The sequence below is a fragment of the Stegodyphus dumicola genome, chromosome 1, assembly GCF_044657685.1.
Source record: "Stegodyphus dumicola isolate Sdum_Otavi_A_Nest chromosome 1, ASM4465768v1".
NCBI lineage: Eukaryota > Metazoa > Arthropoda > Arachnida > Araneae > Eresidae > Stegodyphus > Stegodyphus dumicola.
In genome coordinates this window covers 36745007-36770715 of record NC_140768.1, presented here as the reverse complement: position 1 = coordinate 36770715, position 25709 = coordinate 36745007, and the positions used below count along the sequence as shown (strand labels likewise).

At 34.7% G+C, this 25709-nt stretch overlaps 1 protein-coding gene across 2 annotated transcripts in view; it reads left to right on the top strand.

Annotated features, from left to right (window-relative positions):
- The first annotated feature begins 1048 nt into the window (after nucleotides 1–1048).
- LOC118181952 (inactive pancreatic lipase-related protein 1-like) overlaps nucleotides 1049–25709 on the top strand; it is a 42923-nt gene continuing 18262 nt past the window's right edge. Inside the window, exons 1-4 of one of the 2 annotated variants that reach the window (XM_035351195.2) lie at nucleotides 1049–1443; nucleotides 5964–6283; nucleotides 10084–10230; nucleotides 14867–14975. In XM_035351195.2, the coding sequence (XP_035207086.1) occupies nucleotides 1395–1443; nucleotides 5964–6283; nucleotides 10084–10230; nucleotides 14867–14975 (625 nt within the window). In that variant the 5' untranslated portion in view covers nucleotides 1049–1394. Of the gene's footprint in view, nucleotides 1444–1874; nucleotides 2086–5963; nucleotides 6284–10083; nucleotides 10231–14866; nucleotides 14976–25709 lie in introns of those variants that run through there. The other variant, XM_035351196.2, reaches the window with a different exon arrangement.

Genomic DNA, 25709 nt, shown 5'->3' with positions numbered 1-25709 from the left:
TGCTAATTAGAAAGCATATCCAACTGTAAATTTTGATTACATTCATACAAAAATCCTGATATTAAAATGTTAATTCTGATATATCGATATCTGGATGTACTAAAAAAAAAAAAAAAAAAAAAAAAAAAAAAAGGAAATATTTCGCGCTATTTAATTTTGTTTTTACTAAGAATAGTAAAAAACAAACTTTATATTGACTTCTAGAAAAGCTGAATATATACCAATTGCATTAAATTTTCACGAACCATTATGAATGAAGCAATAAAAGAAGACTTCGAATTAGCAGTATGTTAATAGATTACTTGAAGATGGTATAGTCTGTCTAAATTTTTATGCGAGATATCTGACGTGGAAACAACACTGACTTCCTTGTACGGCCTACAGAATTATACACATTTTTTGCTGCATTTCATTTAAACTTATTTCCTCGAATTTTATTACAGCTATATTTCTTATTTAATGAATTAATAGTTTGTTTAATTAATTAATAGTAAATTGAATTATATATAATAATTTGTGGGGATTAATGAAGCTTAAATTTAAAAAAGAATGGTCAATAAAGTCTTACATGGAAGTATTTTTATCAGCAGCAGCAAAACACTTATATAATAATTTTCTTGTATCTCTTATGTTTCATAATATAAGCTGTAATTATTGCGAAATATTAGGCTTGATTAAACATGAGAGATTAGAAAGGATTATTTCTAATCTAAGGGAGAAAATATCTTTTTTCTGCCTGCGACCTTCTGACCTTCGCCAAATAGAACAAACACCGGTATGAAAGTCTGATGTCTTTTCAAAGGAAAACATTGATTAACGCAAAGTTTTGACAGTTTACACGTGCATTTTTATCTATCGATATAATGCCAAATTATATTTTTGTAGCGCAATAAAGCATTAATTATTCGCATGGCATGAGTAGTGCTTTTCGCAAAGCTTACGCGTTTAGACACGATTCAGTGAGCAGAAACTTGATAGCATTTTTAACGTTCAAAGGTAGATTTCATTTGAAAAAAACGCTCAGACTGCAGTAGCAAGGTCAGTCTTGTAGGAGGAGCTCGAAGAACCCAATTTCATCAACAATCATGTCCACAGGCGAAGCATTTCGTCATCGGACTCATGAGTTCTACCACGTTTAACACACGAGTTCTGCTTTTTCTGTTGTTAATCGAGGCTTTATGTGCATCCAGCTTAATAAGTATTGCTGCAATTGCTAAATGCGAACACTATATGTGATTATTGTCGTACTTTTTTTGACCAAAACGAATCAGGGCATTTGCCCACTCTGCCCGCAGGCAGCAACGGAACCAGTCGGAAGAATTCGAATCTCAAACACGAACACGCAGACGATCATTTGTTTTACTAGTTTGACGTATATTAAATACAAGTGAAGAATGTACCGGAAGTTTTGGTTTGTCGCGACAATTTGCGTTGTAGTAGAAGGTAAGAATTCTTTTTCTATTCGGAAAATTGTTGCATCGTTTTTAAACAACCAAATTTTAAAAAAAAGACTATGTCAAAATGTAAAATAAATTACCTTTTATAAGTATTTGAATTATTCCGTTTATTCCCCCCCCCCCAGTTTCATCTTCCAGTTTGTAACTTAAGTCAGGATTTATTTTTCTTCCTATCGTACCGTTAAGCCGTACACGTCCTAGTTCCGATTTCAAAAACAGAACTTTCTCTTTCCTTGAAGCAGTTCCTAAAGGAAGTGCAGTCTTCCGGAAGGAAAACTTCTTTTCATCCTTGCTTTTTTATTTATTTTTTCTTTCTGATTATACGCGAAGGTAAACCGGTTTGTGAAGTGACTGAATAATTATTAGGATATTTATGAATGAATATGTCGGCATATGAATTCGAAGTATTTTCTGATTTCCGCTAACATTTTTACGCATTGGCTTATTCGCAACTAAATGATAATCAGAATATTAAAGATAATTAGTAGTAAGCTCCGAGAGCAGTTTCATCTTATAAGCTCTAAGGTATATGTCTTACATTTATATATATCTTAGAGCAGTTTTTATCTTATTAAAATTGGAGTATTGTAGTGAATCTTCTATACTAATGGTGCACTTAGTTGATTACGTAAGTATAAGCTAAACTTTTACATGATTTTTAATTATATGCTCGTAATGAATATTTTCATTTCTGCATATCTTATACGATATTTTATATTTCTTATATGAACTTTTCTATAGCTTCGTATAATGCTATAAAATATTTCAAAATAAAATTTAATATTCTTTTAAATAATATCAAGTTTTGTATCTTGAAAATTAATTTTAATATTTTAGAATAATATTTTGGTAGTTGCGGATATCACTTTTTTGAAATAAATATTTCTAAACATAATACAGCGCTTCTGAAAACGATGTCTCAGTTGAGAACTTCGAAGCTGTTTATCTTAATTAAGCATATGAGTTATATTTGGCCGTATAACTAGGATTGTCAGACGGTAGGGATTTGTAAGTATTGTCAGGCTTGTCTCCAGCACTGGAAAATGTCCTAGCTAATGCATTTTGCTTCTAAATGCATGAATCAAAACTTTCTGAACCTTAGACTATCCCAGAAGATTTCAGGTCAAGTCGAAATTTAGCGCATGTTTGTAGACTTCTGGGACATGAAAAAATATTGTTCATTTAAACTCAATAAAGCCATGATCTGTTATTTACCAGTATCAGCAAATAGTGTCGGTACTGCGAACTTATCATAAAATTTAAAAAATGTTAAATTATGAAAGCATTAAAGAAGAAATCTTATAAGGTATTTCTCCCACTTCTCTAGCTTGCCTTCGTAGTGTAACGGTAGCACACTAAGCCGGTATTCCGGAGGTCTGTGGTTCGATTCCCGGCGAAGGCGGTTGCATATTTTTCATCTTTTCTGCTTCCAATTGACCTAATGACTCTACAATCTGTTTGTAACATAATTATGTATCAAATGCCTTTTGTTTAAGAGAAAATTTCGATCTTATCGACAGTTTTCATAACATTGCCAGAGTATGACTAAATTATAAACGCAGGTACCATTTCAGATTATACAATGTTTATTAGTCCAAAGGGGCAATTTTCCCAGAAGGACTATTAATTTCATTTTGGCATTTTGCGTTGATTCACTATAAATGTCTGTTCATTTTTCAAATTGTTACCACCAAATATTAGAGCTCTGTATTATATTTAAAGAAATTAAATAATGAAGAATCTGCGTAAATGTATGTATGTTTCTCGCATTGTGATAAAGCAACGGTACCTAGAGATATCAAATTTTGAATAACGAACGTTTCCACCAGAATATGCCATTTGGAAGCCCATATTTGGAATTTGGAATTTGTTTTATTACATATTCCATATTTTGTAAGACTTTAACGAACTGTTGATTAACAAACTCAAGGATTTCAAAGCGAGCAATGGCAACACTGCACGGAAAAAAAAATTTCTCTCTAGCGCGCGAGACTGTATCAGAAATTCTAAAGATATGCTCATTTTGAAATTATTTTGCGATATTGCTCTTGAACTGAATTTTATGGTTTAAGTGCGAAGAGCATGATATTTAATAAATAAAGGTAACTCACGAAACGTTAAAAAAAGACCCTCTGGGCGTAATGTAAAATCTGAAAGCTTTCACATTTTTTTTTTTTTTTTTAAAGTTATGTTTTTGTTATTTGCTTTACTGTCTTCTGCTGCTATGTTATTTGCTTCTGCTACTATATCTAGCAGTACAAATACTATATCTGGTAAAATTTTTTCCTTGGAAATGTTATTGTTAATCATCAGCCGGCAATTTTCGCGAAAATCTCATTGATTCCTGGATCACGAAAATTTTAAAGCTTTACCACCCTGTAGCCTCGAGAATTTAGTTCGTTTTCTTGCGATAAAATAACTCTCTTACTTAACCGAATATGCATATTTTTATATGTGCAGAGTGTTATAAAGATCGAAAAAGTAAAAAATGCCAAGACAATGAATATTTATTATAGAATGTATGGTCGAAAACAGGCTTTACCATTGGCAGAGTGTCTAAAACCGCTAAATGCTAGTAGTTCGACCTGATTTTCAGACAAAGAATTCATTTAACATTTTTAAGTTTGCCAAATAATAAGTGCTTACGAGTTTCTAAGACCTCGAGACTTATCAATGACCTAGCGATTAATTCTTTGAACTAGTTCGACCCAGGTTCAAATGCCGGCGAACAGGCTGGCTGCAGCGTTGATTTCCGAGTTCATCCTCATGTGTAACGTGAATACGAGTAGGTTTCCCTCAGAAAGTCCTCCAAGAAAGGCATCCCTCCCTTTAGGTAGATTAGCCCTTGGGTGCTTTGCCATACAAAAATAACCTAACATAATATATGGTCGAAAATGAAATGCAAAACTACTAGAGAGCGGGGATTCAAAGAGTATTCATTGTTGGTAATGGATTAGCAATCGATGGTGCTTAGACGCATACACCGCATAATTGCTGGAACTTCCTGTAGCAATTCTGGTAAAGACTTCTTGCAAACAAATACGATGCTCGCCCCCCCTTCGAGTTAGAAAATGCATAATGACTTTCTGATCAATCATATACTGATTTATCAATTCACGATATTTTGATGCTGTTGCTTTAATGCTCTAATTCCTCAGCTTTTATTGCATTCCTAAAAGAGTCTGAAAAGTGAGTAGTATCTCATATGAGTGCTTGTACAATGTTCCAATCAACAATCGTAATCCAAGAAAAGAGAACTAGACACTTTGTCTGTTTGCATTTCTAGCGTACAATGATGAAATGAGCACTGGAAGCTAAGTTGAATTCAAGTCACGTGTCTTCTAATGACGAATCACCGAGAGATAGTGGAAGCCTTCATACAATATTAATTCATAACAGTAAATGAAACAAATGAGAATACTAATATTTAATTTTAAAAAATAAGGATAAATGCTACATAAAATAAACAAGGAGAAAATTTGTGCACAAAATCCAGCTTCGATACCTAAGCTGAAGCAGAAAAAAGCATGCAAAAGAAACCTCAATTTTGTCCTCGGAGGTTGCACTAGCTAATCTCGATGATTTACACGACCCATGTACTACTCGTAATGAGATGAAAATGAATAGAACTTCTTATGAAATCGAAGATGCGGCGTATATATACATGATACCAAACCAGTGCCTGCTAAAAAAACATCTCTATTTTCAACTGCAAAATTTCGAGCAGATTTCATAAGTAGCGGAAACATAACTGTAGGGGAACACTGGTACTTATTTTCGGAACCATGTAATGTATCGATGTATAAGAAATACATTCAATTGCTGTAGATTCAGATATCATTAAATGAACTGAGCTCGAAGAGAGTTTGTCAAAGGGAAGAATGAGAAATTGCATAACGAAACTTTACGTTTCCACCATGTTAGATTACATAAATTTCTGACAGAAGCAATTGACGAAACCAGAGGAAAACATTTTAGACGTGTATCTAGTATGCGGTTCTGCTATTAGTACAGTAAAAAATTTCATATTTGGAGACGGTGACTTGTAATTAGGGTGATAATCTCTGGTATGGGCAGACTTCTGATAAAAAAATGGAGAATAATCAAGGCTTAAGACTGAGAAGATTATTGAGAAACTATTCGTCTACATTTTGCCGTTTACAGAAACATAAGATTCGGTTTCAAGGACCAAAGACGATGAACAAAGGTTGGACAGTGTCTGTAAGACCATTTCTCTGCGATTTGTAACGATAGCAAGCGGATTCTGTGTAAGAATGTACATTAAAAGGGAACTAAAATTGCAGCGGAACCCACGATCAGAATAGCATTTCATTTAATGACCGCATACTACCAAAATGATGCTGCAAAAGTTGAAGAAATTAAAATAGAAAATCCTGCAGCAACGCCAAAATATTAAAATTTAAACAAGACCTAAATCCATTTTATAAATATTTATTTAACTGTTTATTATTTTTATACGAATATTTTTACGCTTTATTCTTTCAGGCTTAGGAATTTTTGAAAATCAAGCCATCAAAAAGATATTCCAACAAGATCCGTCATTTTGCTTTAAACCTTTTAACGCTACTGGTTGCAATAGTACTGTGTGGAATGCGTTTCCATCAGACATACCTTCAATGAATTCTTCTAATCCTAAACAGCTCACCTTGGCTTTCTTATTCACACCAAAGAATTCTAAATATCCAGAATTTTTGCACCTGTGCGATGGAAAATTACCAGACAACACCAACTTCAATCCTAAATTTAAAACTGAAATCATCATTCATGGCTACTTGGATGGGGCTTGCAGATCTGCCTGGATGAGGGTAAGTACAAAAATGGTAGAATTTCAATAAAATTTGCCATAAATAATCTAGCATATGAGATTCCTCTTGAAACATTTTAAAAGCATGTGCGCTTTTTAACTTAGAAGTAGTCTTTTAGTATGTCAGAAGCATACTCTTAATATGTGCAACTTATGTATATGTTACTGTCAAAGCCCGAAGTTCGGCTAGTTCCCGAATTGGCCGGCCATTTCGCACACTGGCAGGGGCGTGTGGCCAATGTACGATGTACTGGAAAATGAATAGCGTATATGCGACTTTGGCCGGCCACTTCCCGAAGTGCCCGTAACTCCCTGGCCAATGTTCGATGTGCTGAAGCAAGACTGTTCGGTAGGGGGCGCAGCTGTCGATTCGGTGTGATGACGGCATGCACATATGGTAGCAAGGACAGTGTATCTAGCCTCCGTGGGCACAGAAGAAAAATCATTACGAACCATTGCCTCTTCACAATCGCTGACCGGCGGCCAAGGCTGCATTCGATGCCATTGCACTACCAAATGCTCAACAAATCACTGCAGATGTAAAGATAACAAACTGCTGTGCAATTTGAAATTTCATAAAAGTTCATCTTGTTGTAACAAGTGATGATACTGATAACTTTCTGTAATAAACTATTTCAGTAGATAATGTGATTATCTTTTTGTTTGTTTGTTTGTTTGTTTTCTCCAAGTGCGAGGAAATTTTCATAAGAGACCAGGAGGTTTCTGGTACTGTGAGATCCTTACTCACTAAATTTATCCCTTCAGACTACAACCCACCTAGGGCCACCGTACCTCCTTGGCCTTTGTTCCGAAGGACGATCCTAGGCGCCTAAGAGGGGCGGATTCGTCGGAAAACTCCTCTGTGGCAGCTATAATGTGATTATCATTAGCATTACGGTATACAAATACCCAAAATTTGCTCATGACCTTTTTCTTCTGACTTTGGCCGATCCCCCCATGCCATTTCGTGAACTGGCTGGCCAAACCCCGAAATCAAGAAAAGATCGGACAATGGCCGGTCATTGTGAGACGATATTGGCTGTTTCGCGATTTGGCCGGCCTATTCGGGAACTGGCCCACTTCGGGCTTTGGCAGTAACATATATACAAACCAGGGTGGAAAGTTTCTTCCACAGCAAAAAATACCATTGAAAAAACGCTGAAAAAAAAAAAACCAACCGGAAGAAATGGAAAAATCTAATTTTTGAACTTATTTACATTATTTTATCTATATTTTATTCCTCTGTAGTATTAATTTGTAATAAATTTAAATATTTTCATTTTATGTATTATTTAAGTAGCTTCATTTATATGTTTATAAAAAAAATTCTTTCATTATTTATATTTTTTTGGGGGGGGGGTATGTATGTATTTGGGTACTTGTAATGATATCTTCTTTTGCATTTAAATAGATTTTTAAAACTGAATTTCAGGTCATATTAAAAAAAGCAAAGTAAGATAATTATATGGAAAGAATACAAAACAAAATTAAATTTTAAAAAATTACATTGCAAAATTGAATCTGCATTACTGTAAAAACAAATCTTTATTGTTGTAAAAACAATCTAACGAAACGGAACATTCGCTCTTCAGTTTGGGTATGATCCCTGAATATGGTGTCCAACTTTAAAACTAAATCTCTCAGTCAGTTTTGGTCGTATGGGAATCACCCTTTTTATATTATGCATTTTATAATTACTATAACATTTTCTTAAATTAACTTTCTTAATCTAACTTTTTATCTTCTATCTTTCTACGAAGATAAAAGATCGGAGATAAAAAGTTAGATTTGGTAATTTTTCGAAGATAAAAAATTAGATTTGGTAATTTTTAAAAACTGATTTTTTTTTAAAATTGGATATCCCAGAACATGAATACTCGCATCATTTAAAATATTTTTGTAATTGGAAGTATATGTCTACGAGTGAAGATTGCGAAACTTTTGTGAACCTTTGCGGACAAGATGTATAGCACCCATACTAAGAGACTTCTCATTTTTTTAATAATCTGATCAAGATAAAATGGCCGGAAATCTTAAGATTATTGTTAAATCATTGAGAAAGAAAATTCAAATTAAATTCATGGAGACTATTATATTTGAATCAGTCATCAGGTTTTCTAATGCCTACCAACTGTTCTCTGAGTTATGTCATTTTATATTATAAATATCATAAGCTTTACTAATAATATTTTTTACCTACCTGTCTCGCAGTTTTTTTTTATTATGTTTGTATAGACTAAATTCTCATTTTCGGATATATTTCCACCTTACTACATTTAAGCTTAACTGAATTTGAAAAGATTCTGAAAGAAAATAAAAGTAACTGTAATGATAAGTAAAAACTGCGGTTTCACAAACCAAATGTAAATATAATCTAAAATTTATTTATTGTCTTATTAAGTTTACAAATATTTGATAAGTTTCAAAGTTCTAGAGGAAATAGTTCATAAATATATGGCAATATTTAAGATCACAACCAGCGGCTATTTAAGTATCTAATAATTTCTCTTGAATTCTAGAATGATTGTTCTCCATTCAATTTTCATCCCCAAACCTAAAAGTCAAATTTTGCATCCTGGTAAATCGGCAAGCTTCTCAGCAAGGCAGTTAACGTATCAGAAAGGCAGTTAAAACTCAATTAATATTTTCAACTCAAGTCTGTATGTGGGGAAACCTACAGTTTTAGATTTGTTGCCATCATTTACTCAAATATTTAGCAATAAAAATGATTTCGTTACTTCAGCAAGGAAATTCGTCGTTTGCGTTTAAGAGTCATGAAGGCATTAAGCAGTTTCCCAACTTGCCTCCTTCCTACAGTACTCAGGGTGGAGTTTGCTTGCGTGAGAAAAATATTTGCTAATCGGGAAGAGTCTAGAATAGTGGGTAGATTTCCGCTTTGCTCAACTGCCAGGAAATTAGTGAGTCTTTTAAATTTTAGGTCAGTTCATTTTTTGATAACATTGTATTAAATCAGCTTTCTCCCTAAATTTTAAATGAGCAGAGCAGTAACTGCAAAATTTATTAAATTTCCAATAGGCAAACAGAATGAAAAGTGTAAATAATGCTTCATAAAAAATATTATACTTTTATTTCCAATGCAAAATATTATAAAATATTGTACTTTTATTTCCAATGTCAAAATATTATAAAATATTGTACTCTTATTTCCAATGTCAAGATATATTATACTCATCATCAAATCATCAATCATCAATTATTCTAACTCGCTTCTTCATTGCATTTTGTATTAATATATATATTATACGTAGAATAAAACATGGTTTATAAATGAAGGACGAATTTGACTAAAACAAATTTGAAACAAATTTGACTAAAACTGTAACTGGTTAATTCAAATTAAAGAAAAAAGATTACAGAATATTTGTGAATATTTTATTATTGCATTTATACCCATAAATATATTAATAAAATTAAGCAATAAAGGAAACTTATAAGGCACGTTGGACGCATAATATAAATTTTTAAAATAAAATTTAAAACTGCTCTAACTTGAAAAAAATAAAAGCTACTCCAAATTTTGTAAAATTCGTACTGAATTTAACCAAACAACTCTCTACCATACCATAAGCATACGTCATAATTTACACAAGGTTATCTTGTTATAAACTCATACATAATTTAAAGGAATTTAATTTGTATTGAATTAAATCACAGTATAAAGTCATTGCTTTAACTTAAAAACTTTATTCTCGTATTTAATGAACTTTATTTGTGTAAATGTAACATGTTTTATTGTATTTAATTAAGTCGTCCAATTCGTAAAATCCAGTTTTATTTCAGGAAATGAAAGACGAATTATTTAAAAGAGGCTCATACAATGTGATATTCATCGATTGGACGTGGGGTAACGGGCCGAAGTACGATGAAAGTGCAGCGAACACTAAAATAGTCGGCAAACAATTGGCAATTTTGTTGCAGAATATCATGGTAAGTAATATGCTTCATCTCTGAATGAATAAGCTCAGATTTAGTATATATAATACGTATTGGTTTCCAAACTGAAGGTAGCAAATGAAAATTGCCTAATGTCTTCAAATCCACTCTTATTTCTTGGAGATTAATAAACTTGGAATTGAATGAAATTTGGTACGGTGCCATCAGGGATCAACATAGCGATACAAAATTAAATTGATGTGAAACGCAAATCTGAAAATAGATACTGGAGCATGATACAGAAGATCTCATAGAAAAAGGTCAGTACTAGAGAATGTGTCCAATTTGGAGACTCAACACTTCATCTCTCACAATGAGCTCAGATGCCATGGGCAAAATTTTGGGGAAATCTTTATTACAATGAATTTTATTTTTCCAACAAAAATTCAGAGAAGAGCAGTTAGGGAATCTGAAATCTTCCTGTGGTTCGCCTAAGATATCATCCCCGTACGTGCTTTATATAGTTAATATCTGGAGACTTCTGAGAGCCTAGAGATTGTTAGCTATTCAAAAGAATATCCTTCTATGCAACGAAATCTCTGGCCATTTGAACTCTACGCTATTGCTGCATTGTTGTCCAAGAAAACGAATATTTGAAGGACCTTCTCCACATAGCGCTACACAGGCCTTCGAAGATAAGTAGCTGCATAAGAGCATTGACAATGAATTTTAAACTAAGAATTTTGCAAAAACCTTTTGCACACAGTTACGAGTTAAAACGTAAAGAAGTAAAATAATATATAAAATATAATAATTTGGGAATTCAAGAACGAAATTCTCTTCAGATTTTTTTGTTAGTTTTAGATTTTTAAGGCATTGTAGCATAATAACCCATTTTTTACACGGAAAAAGTCTGCTCATTGAAATATAGCCATAGAATTATCGGCATCAGCCATTCAAATTCATATCATTTAGCACTGGCGAAGAATCGAAGAACTTTCCAGTTAAAAGTAACTCAGTTGTGGCTAAAATTGTAGAAATCTTTTTAAAATGTTGATTTTTGAAATTTAACACCTTATAGCCCTAATATATTTTAGTATTATATAAGAAAGCATTCATAATTGTAATGGAAATTTAATTTGGAAAGTAATATAATGTACTCTGTGAAATAATTTAAAACTTTCGAAAAAAAATATTTGAACTATAAGAATTTCTATACTATAAGTAAATTTAGAACTATATCTAAGAACTATAAGTAAATTTCTTCATTTGTCGCAATTTCCATTTACATTTTGCTGTAAAGTCTTTTGCTTAAATTATCTTTCTTTGCTTATTGCGAGCCCAACCCACGTCATAACTCCATTATAAATTGACTTGTTTTTGGAGTTTGGTTTTAGAAGACACAGGAGACATCGAGACTGAAAGTACGTTAATACGTACTTTCAGTCTCGATGGACGAATAACATTTTTTCGTTATTCGTCCATCGATAGTACGTTAACATTTTTTCGTCGCTTTTATCTAACAGCTCCCTATTTACTCTAGTTAGCTCCCTATTTATTCTATTTACTCTAGTTGACTGCTGTGATGTTTTAATTTTGGGATTTGTTATTCGCTCTAATTGATGTAAAAGTAGTAAACACTTCTTTTACTGATGCATATTCTGCAGCAGCATTGCATCGAAACATTCTAAAAACTGCCTAAAGCCTACTTTTCACAATTGAATCTGCTATTATTGCATAAAATAAAAATCTGAATGCTATTTTCACTTCTTGTCGAAGAGTAAAACCTCTCCGGACTTCTTGAAAGAGCCAAGAAAGTTATTAATGTAGATTGCAGATCACTGGTAAAAGTGAAAAGGTGTTGCTGTCTTCTCCATGAATTCTTGAAAGAATGGCTGCCAAAGCCTCAAGGAGGTTGGACTTCTAATTTCACTCCAGTTTTGAGGGAGAGTACGCCATGGGGAAGGAGGGTAGTTCGAGGGTGTCCCACCCCTCTTCCCTACCATCAAACCAGACGAAATGACTTTCGGCTCGCCGTATATTTAGAGTGCCCATATGCTGCAAAGACACTATTACAAACATTCATGCATTCTGCAGGATTCGAACCCGGACCGCAGTTGGCTGCCCTAACCACCATACCGTCTGGGTAGCAGTTAAATGGTGTAAAGCGCAAATGCCATTGTACCATTACGGTATGTTGCCTAAATACTTCTGAGTACTGATATCTTCCGTTCTTGTACTTGTACCTGTTTATATTCCGGTGAAACACAAGATTGGCCGCATTAATGTTACTTTGATCGCCAGTTACTCATATTTCTTAACCATTGCTTACATAAACAACGAACTCGAAATAAACCTTGCAAAGGGCGATTACTAATACTTTGATTTTTGTGTTAACATGATATCTTTGAATTTTCTTATATTACAAATGAAATGAGTTACACGTTTTTTCTTTATGAATTTTAGAAATTTAATTTCATTATAAATATTTTAACGAGAAATTTTGTCCTATGCATTAAAAGTATTTTGTTTTATGAAAATTTAAATGCAGCAAAGCGTTATTTTTATTTGAATTTATATCTCCAAAATGGTGAAGAAAAATAATGTTAAGTCAATGACTATGAAAACCAGTCATTTTCCCTCTTTATATCAAATTTATTTCGTCGTTTCATCTTTAGAAATAACTACACATTTTAGAAAGAAGATAACTGATTCCAATGAATGCAAACATTACTGAGAATGATGTTTCTGTGTATGAGATGACTTTCATTCCTCTATGTCTGTTTGTGGATTACCTCAATAAAATACGACTTTTAGTAAACATTTACACAAAAGTTACTAAGCGATAGGAAAAGCAGAATCCTAAACAATTCTAATAAATTTTCGAAAGCCTTTTGCAGTGTGTTTGTTCTAAATAAAATTTTGCCATTTTGCATGGAAATTTCTTTGTTACCAATCATTAAAGTTGACAAAATTCCGGAAAACGATTTCTGAAATGCATATAGTTATTTATGAGATACAATGAGCTCTTTTAATTCCACTTTTTAGCAAGTTGTATATTCAATCGTATATTCATGCATTTAAACAACAGAAATATGAATTTTTTCAAGCTTCATACATCAATTTATAAATGATTATTTAAATAAGAATATAAAATTAGCGCCTCTTTGTAAGCACTTTTCCATATTACTTCCTCTATTTAATTTAAATAAAAACAAAAGGATTCAAAGAAAAATTTTGAAATTTTTTTACATGTAGTGTATTTCAACAGCACTGTATTAAAAAATTTTAAAAAATCCAAAAAGCTTTCAGATTTTATATTACGCCCAAAGGGACTTTTTTAACGTTTTGTGTGTTACCTTTATTTATTAAATATCATGTTCTTCAAACTTAAACGACATAAATTCAATTCAACATTAATATCACAAAATATTTAAAATAGCATATCTTCCGATAGACAGTCTCGCGCGCTGGAGATAATTTTTTTTTTTTTTTTTTTTTTTGATACAGTGTTGCCATTGCTCGCTTTATAATCGTTGCGTTTGCTAATGTTAGCATAAATTTAGGTATTTTGCATAATGAAACTCGAAAGGCATACGAAACGAACGTGCGCGAAGATATATATTGGCGAGAGAAAGTAAAGTTCGTGTGCAATACAGTACTTTCGTTTTTTCAGGTACGGTGTCAATGTATGTTCCTGTTTTTTTTCTTATTGCCTAAATAGGTATGCTTGAAGATGTATGACTTATATTTGTATGTAAGTTATCTCCTTTTCGATAAATCAGTGTTTTAATGTCTATGAAGAGTATTACTTTCTGTTATGCTTAAGTTAAGCAAAATTCTCCTATTTTATTAAATAAAGATTTTGTAGTTAATTTTTTGACTTATGATTCTTTAACGAAAACTGCGCCTGAGGAAACTTACTCATTATGCCTTCAGTGCTAATGCACAAACCAACAGCTAATCAAAAATTCGTTCAAGTTTTACAAAATAGGAAATAGATAATAAAACGAATTCAAATTTCAGGTGCCCATGTTTGGGCTGTGGGATTTTCGTTATTCAAAATTTTATGGCTCTAGATACCATCGTTTTTTCACAGTGCGAGAAACTTTGATACATTCATGTAGATTCTTTATTGTTTAATTTCTTTATATATAATACAGAGCGATAATATTTGGTGGCCACAATTTAAAAATTGATTTACCGTTTACAGTGAAACGCCACAAAAGGTCATTTTGAGACTAAAAAGCCTTCTGGTCTACCGGCTTTTGGGGCTAATAATTTGCTCAAATATGAGCTATATCCACTTTTTTTAAAAATTGAAATTAGATAGGCTACATTAGTGCGTCAGGCTATATTGGCTGTTTTGCTCTAGTCATGGCTTGAAAGAGAGCTGATAATAGATAAATATGTTTTAAATTTCGCAGATATGTAGAAAGTAATAAATATGCGTTGAGGTGTATAAAGAAAGTTTGGCCTAATTACGTTACAGCTATTTATTTCTACCTTTATCTGATAATTAATTGAATATGGTAAAGCACAGGGCGGCTATTTGCCTATTTCTACCTTTAATTGTAGAAAATTGTTATCAGGGTTTTCCGAAATGGCATCTATAATGAGTTCTAGTACATAAAAAGTTGTCAATCATTTAGCTATCAATGCAAGTCTCTCATAGCAGTTACCTTTTCAGAATCAGAGTGGTGCTGGGCCTGAAAAATTCCACCTGATAGGCCATAGTTTTGGGGCTCATATAGCTGGATTTGCTGGAAAAATCGTGAAAAATATAAGACGGATTACAGGTAATTTTTCATTCCAAAGGTATATATTTTAGTTCTATTTTCAAGTATATGTTTTTAGAGTGATTCCTCACAAAGTTCTAATTAGAGTGAGAATTATTATTTGTTTTTAATATTTTAAGCAAAAACATAAAGGAACAGAACCGAGACACAAAAGCAATCAATCATCCAAATAGATTCGGGAATTCTCAAAATTGATATTTTTGTTGGCATATGACACCCAAAATTTTTCGGGTATGTTTCCTAAATAATAATTAATTAGTATTTAACACAATTATTTAACCAAAGCAATTAATTAATTAATGTTAAAAAGCTTAATTTACGAATGCTTATAGCTTACCATATTAATTTTGATATAATGTTCATCTCGAAATTTGATAATTAAATTTTGAACTGATGTTATCTTGATTAGGATGTTATGCTGAATTCAGAGGCCATTGAAAATTTGATATTTTTATACGTGTATTTCATTTGAAAAGAAGAGTAGTCCTATTAGGAGCATGAATTTAGTGTATTTTTAATTCCTTGTACGAAGTAAAGGCAGTATTGTTATCGCGAAAAATTTCAGGTGTCATATTGTAATAGAAATATTAATTTAGATCGTTTCCAAATCTCTTTGGCTGATTTTTTTTTACTTGACATCTGTATTTATGTGCTCCCGTCGGAGGTGGGTGACTCAGGAGAATTCCTGAGAAGTACTAGCTAGGATCTGTACTTAGACAGAACCCACCAGCGGCGAGCGGTAAAGTCGCTGAACTCTGGTAGTTCGGTCCGAGGTTCGAATCCCGCGAACGGGCTGGCTGCATGGGCGTTTTCGTGGTTTTCCCCATGTGTAACGTGTATACGAGCCAGTTTCCCTTAGAAAGTCCTCCCCGAAGGCATACCCCCTTAGGCAAATAGCCCTAGTGTGCTTTTCCGCAATCTCAATAAACCAAACCAAACCAGCATTAACCACGAGAGTATAAAATCAGTCTTCACAGGCTGTGCCTGAGTTTACTCGGGACGATATAGGCTCGACAGGGATCGTACTGGTACTGTCTCGCCTTCTCCTGGGCCGTGGGGTCGTAACATTGTAGATGAATAAGTTGGCGGGACGGCGCTTAATTCCGATTGGCAATGTACCGTAGGACGGAAGTTGTCCCGTCACAAGAGTTGTATTTATGGGCAGAACACAGTACAGGGGCGTAACTAGAGGGGGGCATCTGTCCCCGAGCGCAGAATCCAAGTTGCGCCAAACTGATGTTACGACATTTTAGAATTAAATGTTTTCCATTCTTGGCAAGCAGTAGGGGGCGCGAAATCTTCAGTTGTCCCTGGGCGCTGAAAACCCTAGCTACGACTCTGACAAATTACTATTTTTTCCAAAACGGGTATTAAAATGGATTTAAAGTGCAATCAAAAGGGACATTTTCATTGCAGTACATACTTACGTACGTATGTAAGTTTGTGTGTATGTATCTTGCATAACTCAGAAACGATTAGCCCCAGAACATTGAAATGTCGTAAGTGGGACTGCTGTAACATCTAGTTGTGCACCTCGCTTTCTTATTGTAATCTACAGAACCAAATATATATGTAAGAAATAACAAAATATGATAGCTGTTTCAAAAAAATAATTGGCGACCTCAAAATTAACATTCTGAATTTGGTTATCTGCCATTAAATTCTCACAGGTTCCAGATTTTTCTATCTTACGTAGCGTTTTGATGCAGATGCCTCTTGTCCAATCAAATTAATTGTAAACCAAAACTCTGAACTGAAACTTTTCCGATTCCCACCCTTCTTCATCTGAAGTTCTATGATACTCTCCCTTTTTCGCATAAGCTCTCCTGCCGGCTAAACGCGTTTTATGTATGCTGCTGCTAACTTGCTTAAAATGACGCCGTACTTCAAAATGCAACTTCTGTATTCAAATATAATTAGGAAACATCTTGTCTGAAAAAAGGATGATTTGATATACTTAAAAAAAATAAAGATTGTGATTTTTCAAGATATGTTGTGATAAATGCGTCATCATGCTTTTCCACTCAGCCCTACCTTCAGCAACTACGGTCTTCTCCGCCATCTACGCAATATCGTAAGCTGTAAAAGTTCCAGTGTTTTGATCTACGCATTTTTGAAATCATTACATATATATATATATGTGTGTGTAATAATTCCGGAAGCATAGAAGAGGAATCAGCTTGCAGTCGTCGTGACTGAGGGTTAAGGCTTACAGATGAAGACAACAAAACATGAACTTCCAGTCTTTATTTCCACGTAGCATATAGAATCATCTCCATAGATCCAATCATAATGAAATCCGAAACATTTCTATGATTCAATCATAATGAAATATGATAGATTGCTATGTACATTGGTTCTTAAAATTACGACGCAGGCATTTTAGACGGAGAAGCAAAGCGGTGAGATTTTAGCAAGGTTGGAAGTTAGCAGAAGAAGAAAGACTGCCAGAGTCGGTGCGATTCTAAAGGCAAGCTATGATTGGTTAATATTAGTTTTAGTTGCCTTTTTCAAGCAGCGTTACATAACATAGAAAAATCTCGAAGTTGGGGGAAGAGCACCAAATTTGGGATGTTAATTTTGAGGTCGGCAATTATTTTTTAAAGCAGCTATCTTATTTTGTTATATCTTACACACACACACACACACACACACACACACACACTTATATATATATATATATATATATATATATATATGTAAAATATAAAAATATGATGGCTTTGCTCTATGCGAACAAGCAACCTCTAATTAACTTTCCGCAATTTCAGGATTTTCTCACTAGGCCAGTATTTTCGAGATCATTCGAGCATATTACGTAACCGCTTCTATAAATGAAGAATTCGCGCCATTTTGCGTCAGAGACCGCTTTCTCCCTCTGCTGCTCTTAACTCTTTCCGGCACGCTACCTTTTAAAGTCAGAGATTTGATTTAAAAAAAAAAAAGTAGGCAGTCTAATTAGGCCTAGATGAGTACACAAGTAAAATTTCGTGAAGATAGCACTTATCATTTTAATTCTGTGGATGTGCCCAAAGTGGCGCACTGATTGAATAGAGCTTCGAAAAGAATGCTGAATCGAGCATTGCTGTCAATGAACTGACCGATGAGATGCGGAGAAACAAAGAATACAGACTTTCAGTTGTCCTAGATTATCGGCGGGCCCGTTCTGGGCACATCTAGGGTTCGCCGTTTGATTTTAGGCAAGATTTCAAGATAAAAATTTAAAACTAATATAGAATACGGATATTAGCATACAGCCAAAAAAATAACATAGAAATTTCTTTTCAAACAATTCCTTTTATACTCTAAAACAAATCTGGAAGATTTCTTTGAAAAATAGGGGTCTTAAAAAACTAAACATGGCTAAAATATATGGACTGGTTTGTGTTGAGCTGCCATCTACTATGAATAAAGAAGGTTCAGAGTAACCTATAGTAACCTATAAATCCTTTTTCATTCAGTTTTTCAGTGCATACAGAAGAAAATTTTTAGGTGTGTCCAGACAGGACACACTGTGCCGCAAAGGGTTAAGACCTATGCTGCTGCTCTTTTCATCTGCCTCCCTTTTTCGAATACTATGACGCAGTGAATTTAAAGTTAATCTTGTTTATTAAAGAATAATGATCTGCCATTTAAATTGAATAAAGATATGGAGCTATAAATTTAAATCCTGCTGTGTCGCCATTGGATGCCGCCTTACACTCAGCTACAACAATGCCCGTAATTCTGATGTAACCAGATTGCCAAGTTTCATTCATGTGCCCGACTGCCACAATATTACATATATATATATATATATCGTTGCGTTCGTAATAGATTGAATGCACACAGCAAGTGTTCAGAGTATCGCAGAGTACAATCATTAATTACACTTCAAACTACTAAAGACGCTAACGAAACGCAAGCAAAACGCATCTAAAAAGCGAAGCTAACTCCGAGATATCACAATACTTCGATTCACGCTGAACTATCAGCCACAACAACAACTATACTGCTAGCATACCTTGATACGCATATATTTATGCAGAAAGCAGTTATTTCCCTGCAATTTTAGATGCTTCCACAGTAGGCCTCGTGCTGAAAAACATGAGTGCATCCAAACATGAGAAAGCTTCAATGTAGAATATTACTATCAAATGCTGACTCCGGTCTTATACAGTTTCCGCACGGCCGCTGAGGTATTTCTAGTATTTTCTGCTTCTTGAAATTACTGGAAGATAAGCCGATTACGGTTACAAATCATCTAAAATCAATCAGAGTATTCGAATTACATTATATTGTTGCGAAATGTTAAGGCGCGGTAAGGTAGCTTCCCCGCAAAGCAGTTTTAGGGTTGCCATAACATGGCAAAAGAGGGTAAAGTTGCCACATTTGGCGAGAAATCGCCCATTTGGCGACAAAATTGGCGGTATACCATGGACGGTTGGAGAACCTTATGGAACGAATTCGTACCGGTTTAGCCCAGAATGGTCCCGAACACAAGCCAAAAGCTATATAAACCCTGCTGTTCCGCAGGCAGTTAGTGCGCGTTTCTCATCGAGAGAGTGTATCATGGCGATTTCGTGCCAAATTTGGTGCCGAAACCGTTGCCAACTTGGCGATATCTGGCCAAATTACCGAGATAGCCTTTTACTCAATGTTAAATAGACTTGCCCTTGTATTCTTACTTTTCCGTTAAGCTTTGATCTTTTATATTTTCATGTTACATTATAGAAAAGTAATACAACAATTTCACATACTAAATCATCTACGTATGTACAAAAGTCAATCCGTGTGAAGACGATCGAGTTGACAGCCGGCCAGCGATTGCCGAGTGGGTCGTCGAGTGCATCGAAGAGCCTGTTAGTGTATCGAGGTTAGTGCATCGTCGAGAGAGTGTGTTAAGTTCCAGGAACGACTGAACCGAAGAGTCGGGAGCTGTGCTCTGCGTGTCGTCGAGTACATCGCGAGTTGTAGCTTGGAGAGTCTCGAGAGTACGTGGAGTTCCGAGAACGACGGAGCAGAGTCGGAAACTGTACTCTGGTGCTTTGCAGTGAAGCTGTCTCCACCGTGATAGTCTGATAACCTGAAGGCTGTGTCGCTGATTGTGTCAGCGTGTTTATAGTAGTTCTTCGACGCCTGTAACGTGATTTTGGAGCTGTCCTGATTAGTACTAGCTAAATAAAGTGCGTTTTGATACTTCATAAAGTGTCGTCGTTATTCACTTCAAATCTACGAACCCCGTAACAACTTCACGAACCCCGTACGAACGTGAAGGAAGAAAATAACGTAACAATATATTACGGTGTGTTGGGTATGCTGTGTTAACCATGAGGCCGATTATTATCGGCCAGGAGTCTTGCAGCACACTCGTTCATCACATTACATTACATAGGTTTCGGCGATATAGGGATCGAACCAAAATGCCACCGAATGGTCGCTAGGTTTCTAGACTTCTGGCGATTTCGTGCCAAATTTGGTGCCAAAACCGTTGCCAACTTGGCGATATCTGGCCAAATTCCCGAGATAGCCTTTTACTCAATGTTAAATAGACTTGCCCCTATATTCTTACTTTTCCGGCAAGCTTTGATCTTTTATATTTTCATGTTACATTATAGAAAAGTAATACAACAATTTCACACACTAAATCATCTACGTATGTACAAAATTCCTAACACAATATATAGTTTTAATTCAAAAAGAAATTATTTTTAATAGATAATCCTATATGAGGAAAAATTTGTAAGTGGAGGTGGAAGTGGGGAAAAAAAAAAAAAAAAAAAAAGCCTGAGTTGTAAACCAATCTTTCGTTATTAAAAATCGGTGTAAGCAATTAAATTAAAGAATGATACAAAAACAAAAAGAATACTAATAAATTATTAAACACCTTTTATTTAACGTTTCAAACAGAACTTTCCAAGAGATTAGTATTTAAAACGTTAAACTGGGATGATTAATGAGTGTCGACATATAGATAGCCCCCCTTACTTAGCTTAAAACCCCTTACCAGGCTTTATGTTTGCAATCTTTGATCCTAATCATATACTTCCAAATACAGAAATGTTTTAAATGAGCAAACTATTCATGTTCTGGCAATGTCAAATTAAAAATAAATAATAATAATAATTTTCTATGAATAACGAAACCTAACTTTTAATGCAATCGTCCGGTTCCTGTACTTAGGAAATTTAATACTTCTTACGAAAAAATAAAATTAGAAGATGTTTAATTCCGTACCACAAAAATTGAGCGGCATATTTAATTTCAAAATTTGCAATTTTTTTACTTTCAGTTTGCCTTTCGAGATAGGCTAATGGTGTTTGAATAATAAAAGGGAATACGTTTAAATGAAGCGCAGCGAAAATGTGTATAATTTAATAGGCTGTACAAGAAAGTCACGTGGTGTTGATTTAGCATGAAAACTTGATGCGATTTGATTTCATACACTCACGTTTGTGAAAATTGCAACACCATGAAGGACTTACGCGAGTGAGCTGAAATTTTCAGGAAATGCAAAGTAGCGCATGATATGCAAATGATTAGAATTGCAAATCCGTAGCGCATGCGTATGCTGAGCAGCGCCCTCTGAACGGCTGATGGATCCGAATAAGTAGACGGCTGTAGCGAGGCGTGTATGGTTATCAGTGGTTATCTGCTAGTGGTAAACGTTAACTCAATCTGTACTTATGCCTCGTCGACGAAAGAGAGCGAGATTTGAACAACTTACAGAGTTTGAACGAGGGAGAATCATCGGCCTTCGTGAGGCTGGATTGTCGTATCGTGCAGTAGCCTCTCGTGTGCAGCGTAACAGCAGAACAGTGATGCGCGTTTGGAAGCAGTGGACGGACGAGTGTCGGACAACTCGGAAATCCGGGAGTGGACCCCGAAATGTGACGTCAGCTCGCGATGATAGACACCTGGTCCGCATGGCGCTGACGGACCGTACAGCTTCCTCTAGACAATTGGCAGCACTGTGGTCAATAGCTACAGGTGTTTCATTGTGTGCTTCATCAATTCGTAGACGTCTGCTGCAGTGTGGACTGCGCACACGGACTCCTTTATACAGGATCCCCCTAACGCACGACCATCCCCGCCTGCGGCTACAATGGGCCAATCAGCATAGAGACTGGCGTGCTGATTGGCAGCATGTCATGTTTTCTGACGAATCCCGCTTTAATTTGTGGTACCATGATGGCCGCATTCGTGTCAGACGCTATGCCGGTGAACGCCACCTTCCGGAGTGCATTATCGAACGCCACAGTGGACGAATACCCGGAGTTATGGTCTGGGGCGCCATAGCATATCATAGACGATCTCAATTGCTACGAATTGTGGGCAATCTGAACAGCAACCGGTATATCCGTGAAGTTCTACAGCCCGAAGCTGTTCCCTTCCTTTAAAGCTTGCCAGGCGCTGTATTTCAACAGGACAATGCCCGCCCTCATACTGCTCGGATTGTTAAATCCTTCTTTGCAGCGCAGCAGGTACAGCTTCTTCCTTGGCCTGCGTGTTCCCCGGATATGTCGCCAATTGAACATGTGTGGGATGTCATTGGTCGGCGTCTTGCTCGTGATCCTCGTCCTGTTGCGTCTGCAGACGAACTTTGGGTACGCGTACAAACGATATGGAATGCTCTTCCTCAGTCAGACATTCAAACTTTGTTTGACTCCATGCCACGTCGTGTAGCAGCACTTATTGCGGCGCGTGGTGGCCACACAAAATACTGATTCTGATCTCTTGTTCTTGTTTGTTTGCTTTGAACATTTAATCATTTATTTGTACCACTACCACTCAACTGTGTATTAAATTGCATTCAATTATGACGATTCCTTCTTGGTGTTGCAATTTTCACAAACGTGAGTGTAAAATGTATTCGTAATAAAGATACTTTATGAAATATACTTATAAAATTAGTTATAATAAATCTATCTATATATTACAGCTTTAATTTGTTAGCAATTAAATGCATTGTTATCTTTTAGCCCAGTCGACCTTTGGGATCATCAAGAAATGATTATCTTACACTTTTCGAAAAATTGTTTGATGATTGTAATTTTTAAAGCGATTACTTTACCATTTTCAAAAAGAATGAAAAGTGATTAGAATACAAAAAATAATTGTATCAGGCTGTTATTCTGAAATCTATACTATTAAAATTTGTGCGCCTCTGTTTGTGTCATCATCTTCTTCGGGACTTGAGTTTCGAGATAGATAACCCAAAAAACTTCGTGGGAGGCCATTTCGACCATTCTCATTCATCTTCATACGACTTTAATCAGATGTGATATTAATTAAATACTCTGAAAATGCTGGTCCACCAACGGCCGAACGGTAAAGTCGCTGAACACTGGTAGTTCGGTCCGAGGTTCAAATCCCGCGAACAGGCTGGCTGCATGGGTGTTTTCGTGGTTTGCCCCATATGTAACGTGTATACGAGCCAATTTCCCTTAGAAAATCCTCCACGAAGGCATCCCTCCCCTTTAGGCAGATAGCCGTAGTGTGCTTTGCCATAATTAAATACACCACCAATACACCTGAAAATGCTAATTTTTGAACTGAAGTGGAAATAATCTCCTTCGCTGGAGATAAAAATCTGCTTTATTTCGAAAAGTGTTGCCACTGGTCGCTTTCAAATCGTAGAGTTTGTTAATAAAAAATTTGTAAGTTTTACAAAATATGAAATAAAATAGCATTGCCAAACATTAAATATATTATTATTATTATATAAGGTCTTATTCTGAGGTTACGCGACTGCATGTGTTATCATTGCATGTCGAAAATTTTTGGTTAATGTCATCATTTTAAATAAATAGCTGTTGTTTTCGACTTTTTTGTTTCAGGTTAGGATAATCGTCACGGTATGTTATTGCCACATTAATCCGTTCATTGATATTGAGGAAAAGCTGTTATATTACACTAAATTTGAATCATGACGTCATACGTATACCTATTAACTTGAAATGTTTAAAGATTTTGTTTCCTGGTTTGGCAACAAGAACATTATTTACGAATTGATTGTTGCTTGGAAAGAATGAACTGATTTCATTCATATTGAAATGTTTTTATTCACTTTCTTCTCAGGTGTGCGTAAAACTTATAAATTTTGCATTGGTCGCAGCAGTTATCTGGTGTGCTTGCCCGCTAGTATTATTATTAAATTTAGTTTTAATTATTAGCTCGGTTTTTAATTTACCATTTATCCTTTATCACTGTTCTGGAACATATGTGCTTCCTCTCAAGCTCTCGTTCAGAACAAACATCCACTTGAGATAAACACCTGGGGAATTGAACAGATCTTGATATAAGCGATTACTAATATTTGAAAGAAAAAAATTTCTAATCTCTTGTATTACGTAAGAAATTTCAAAGATATTGGACTGGGTTAGGTGTAATATGTTTGTTTATTGCAAAACTCAGCTTAAAAGAAATAACAGGATGAAGGAATTACTTTAAATGTACTCAATTACTCCAAGGGTAATATCAAAACTCGTATTAAATAGTTATATCAAGTTTATAGTATCTCTTAAAAAAACTCGAGCAAAATGTTTAATCTGATCCTTGAGTAAATATATTCGCAAAACCATTATGAAAGTTTTGAAGAAAACATTTTCCTGTGTTTAAACTTGTACATAACTGTTGCAGTCCCACTTTACAAAGATAAATATTTTTTTAAAATGTCGAAAACCATTTAATGGATTTAAAAGATTGAAAGAATTAACAAGAAACGTATTCAGCTATTCTTATAGTTTTCAAATTCCTCTGATAAAAGAGAAAGATCCTCGTTAGATTTCTGGTTGAAACAAAACTATGTGTATTCATAAGCGAATCTAGGAAGTGCATCTAAAATTTGAACAAATGAATAATGAACGCAGTGAAAAATAAAAATTGAAAATTGAAGCAATAACCACTTAAAAAGCAAAACCTGATTGCTTTATATGAAAGCATGTTCGTTTAATTGTGATTCGTATATGCTTAATAATAATAGGCAACATCAAAATATGCGGACGCTTGAATTATGGCTGGTTATTAGGGTCATCAGCATTTCGCAGATTTGCAAAAATGCACATAATTTTTACCGCACCATAAAACTTAACTGTAGCCAGCTTTTGACCAAACGGCTTAATCATAAACAGAACGGCAAACACAACCAGATGTTAAACAGATACTTTGCGCGCTGTTATGTATTTCATGCTGTATTCTTGATAAAAATAGATGAGGATGACATGCTTAATATGGTATTTCGTGCAAATGCACGAAAGCACAGTGCCAGCAATAAGACTGAAGAATTATTCCAGTAGCAGAATATGTTTTGCGGTTGATTTTATGCATTTTATGCATAAATTTTTGATTACATATATATTTTATTCATGTTATGCATAAACAGTCACAAAAAAACAAAGTATTTATCTTTACATTTCTACTACTGCCGGTATAGGAATTTCGCAAGTATTCGTGAGCTAACACCTCAGTACATTTTAAATCAATTTTTGAAATAAATCCTTTTTCGTGTCCCTGTGTATGTAATAACATATAATAAATTAATGATCAATCATCTGTCATATGATGACATCTCTCATATGATGTCTGTTATTTTTTTTATTGCTGTAAATCTCCAAAACATTTTCCTATTTATTTGCTGGAAAAAAGAAAAAGAAAGAAAGAAAGACCAGATATAAGTCTACTTTCTCCTCGTACTTTTCAAAAAGCAGTGTATATCTTGTACTCCGCATTCACGCTATTCTGCACGGCCATTAT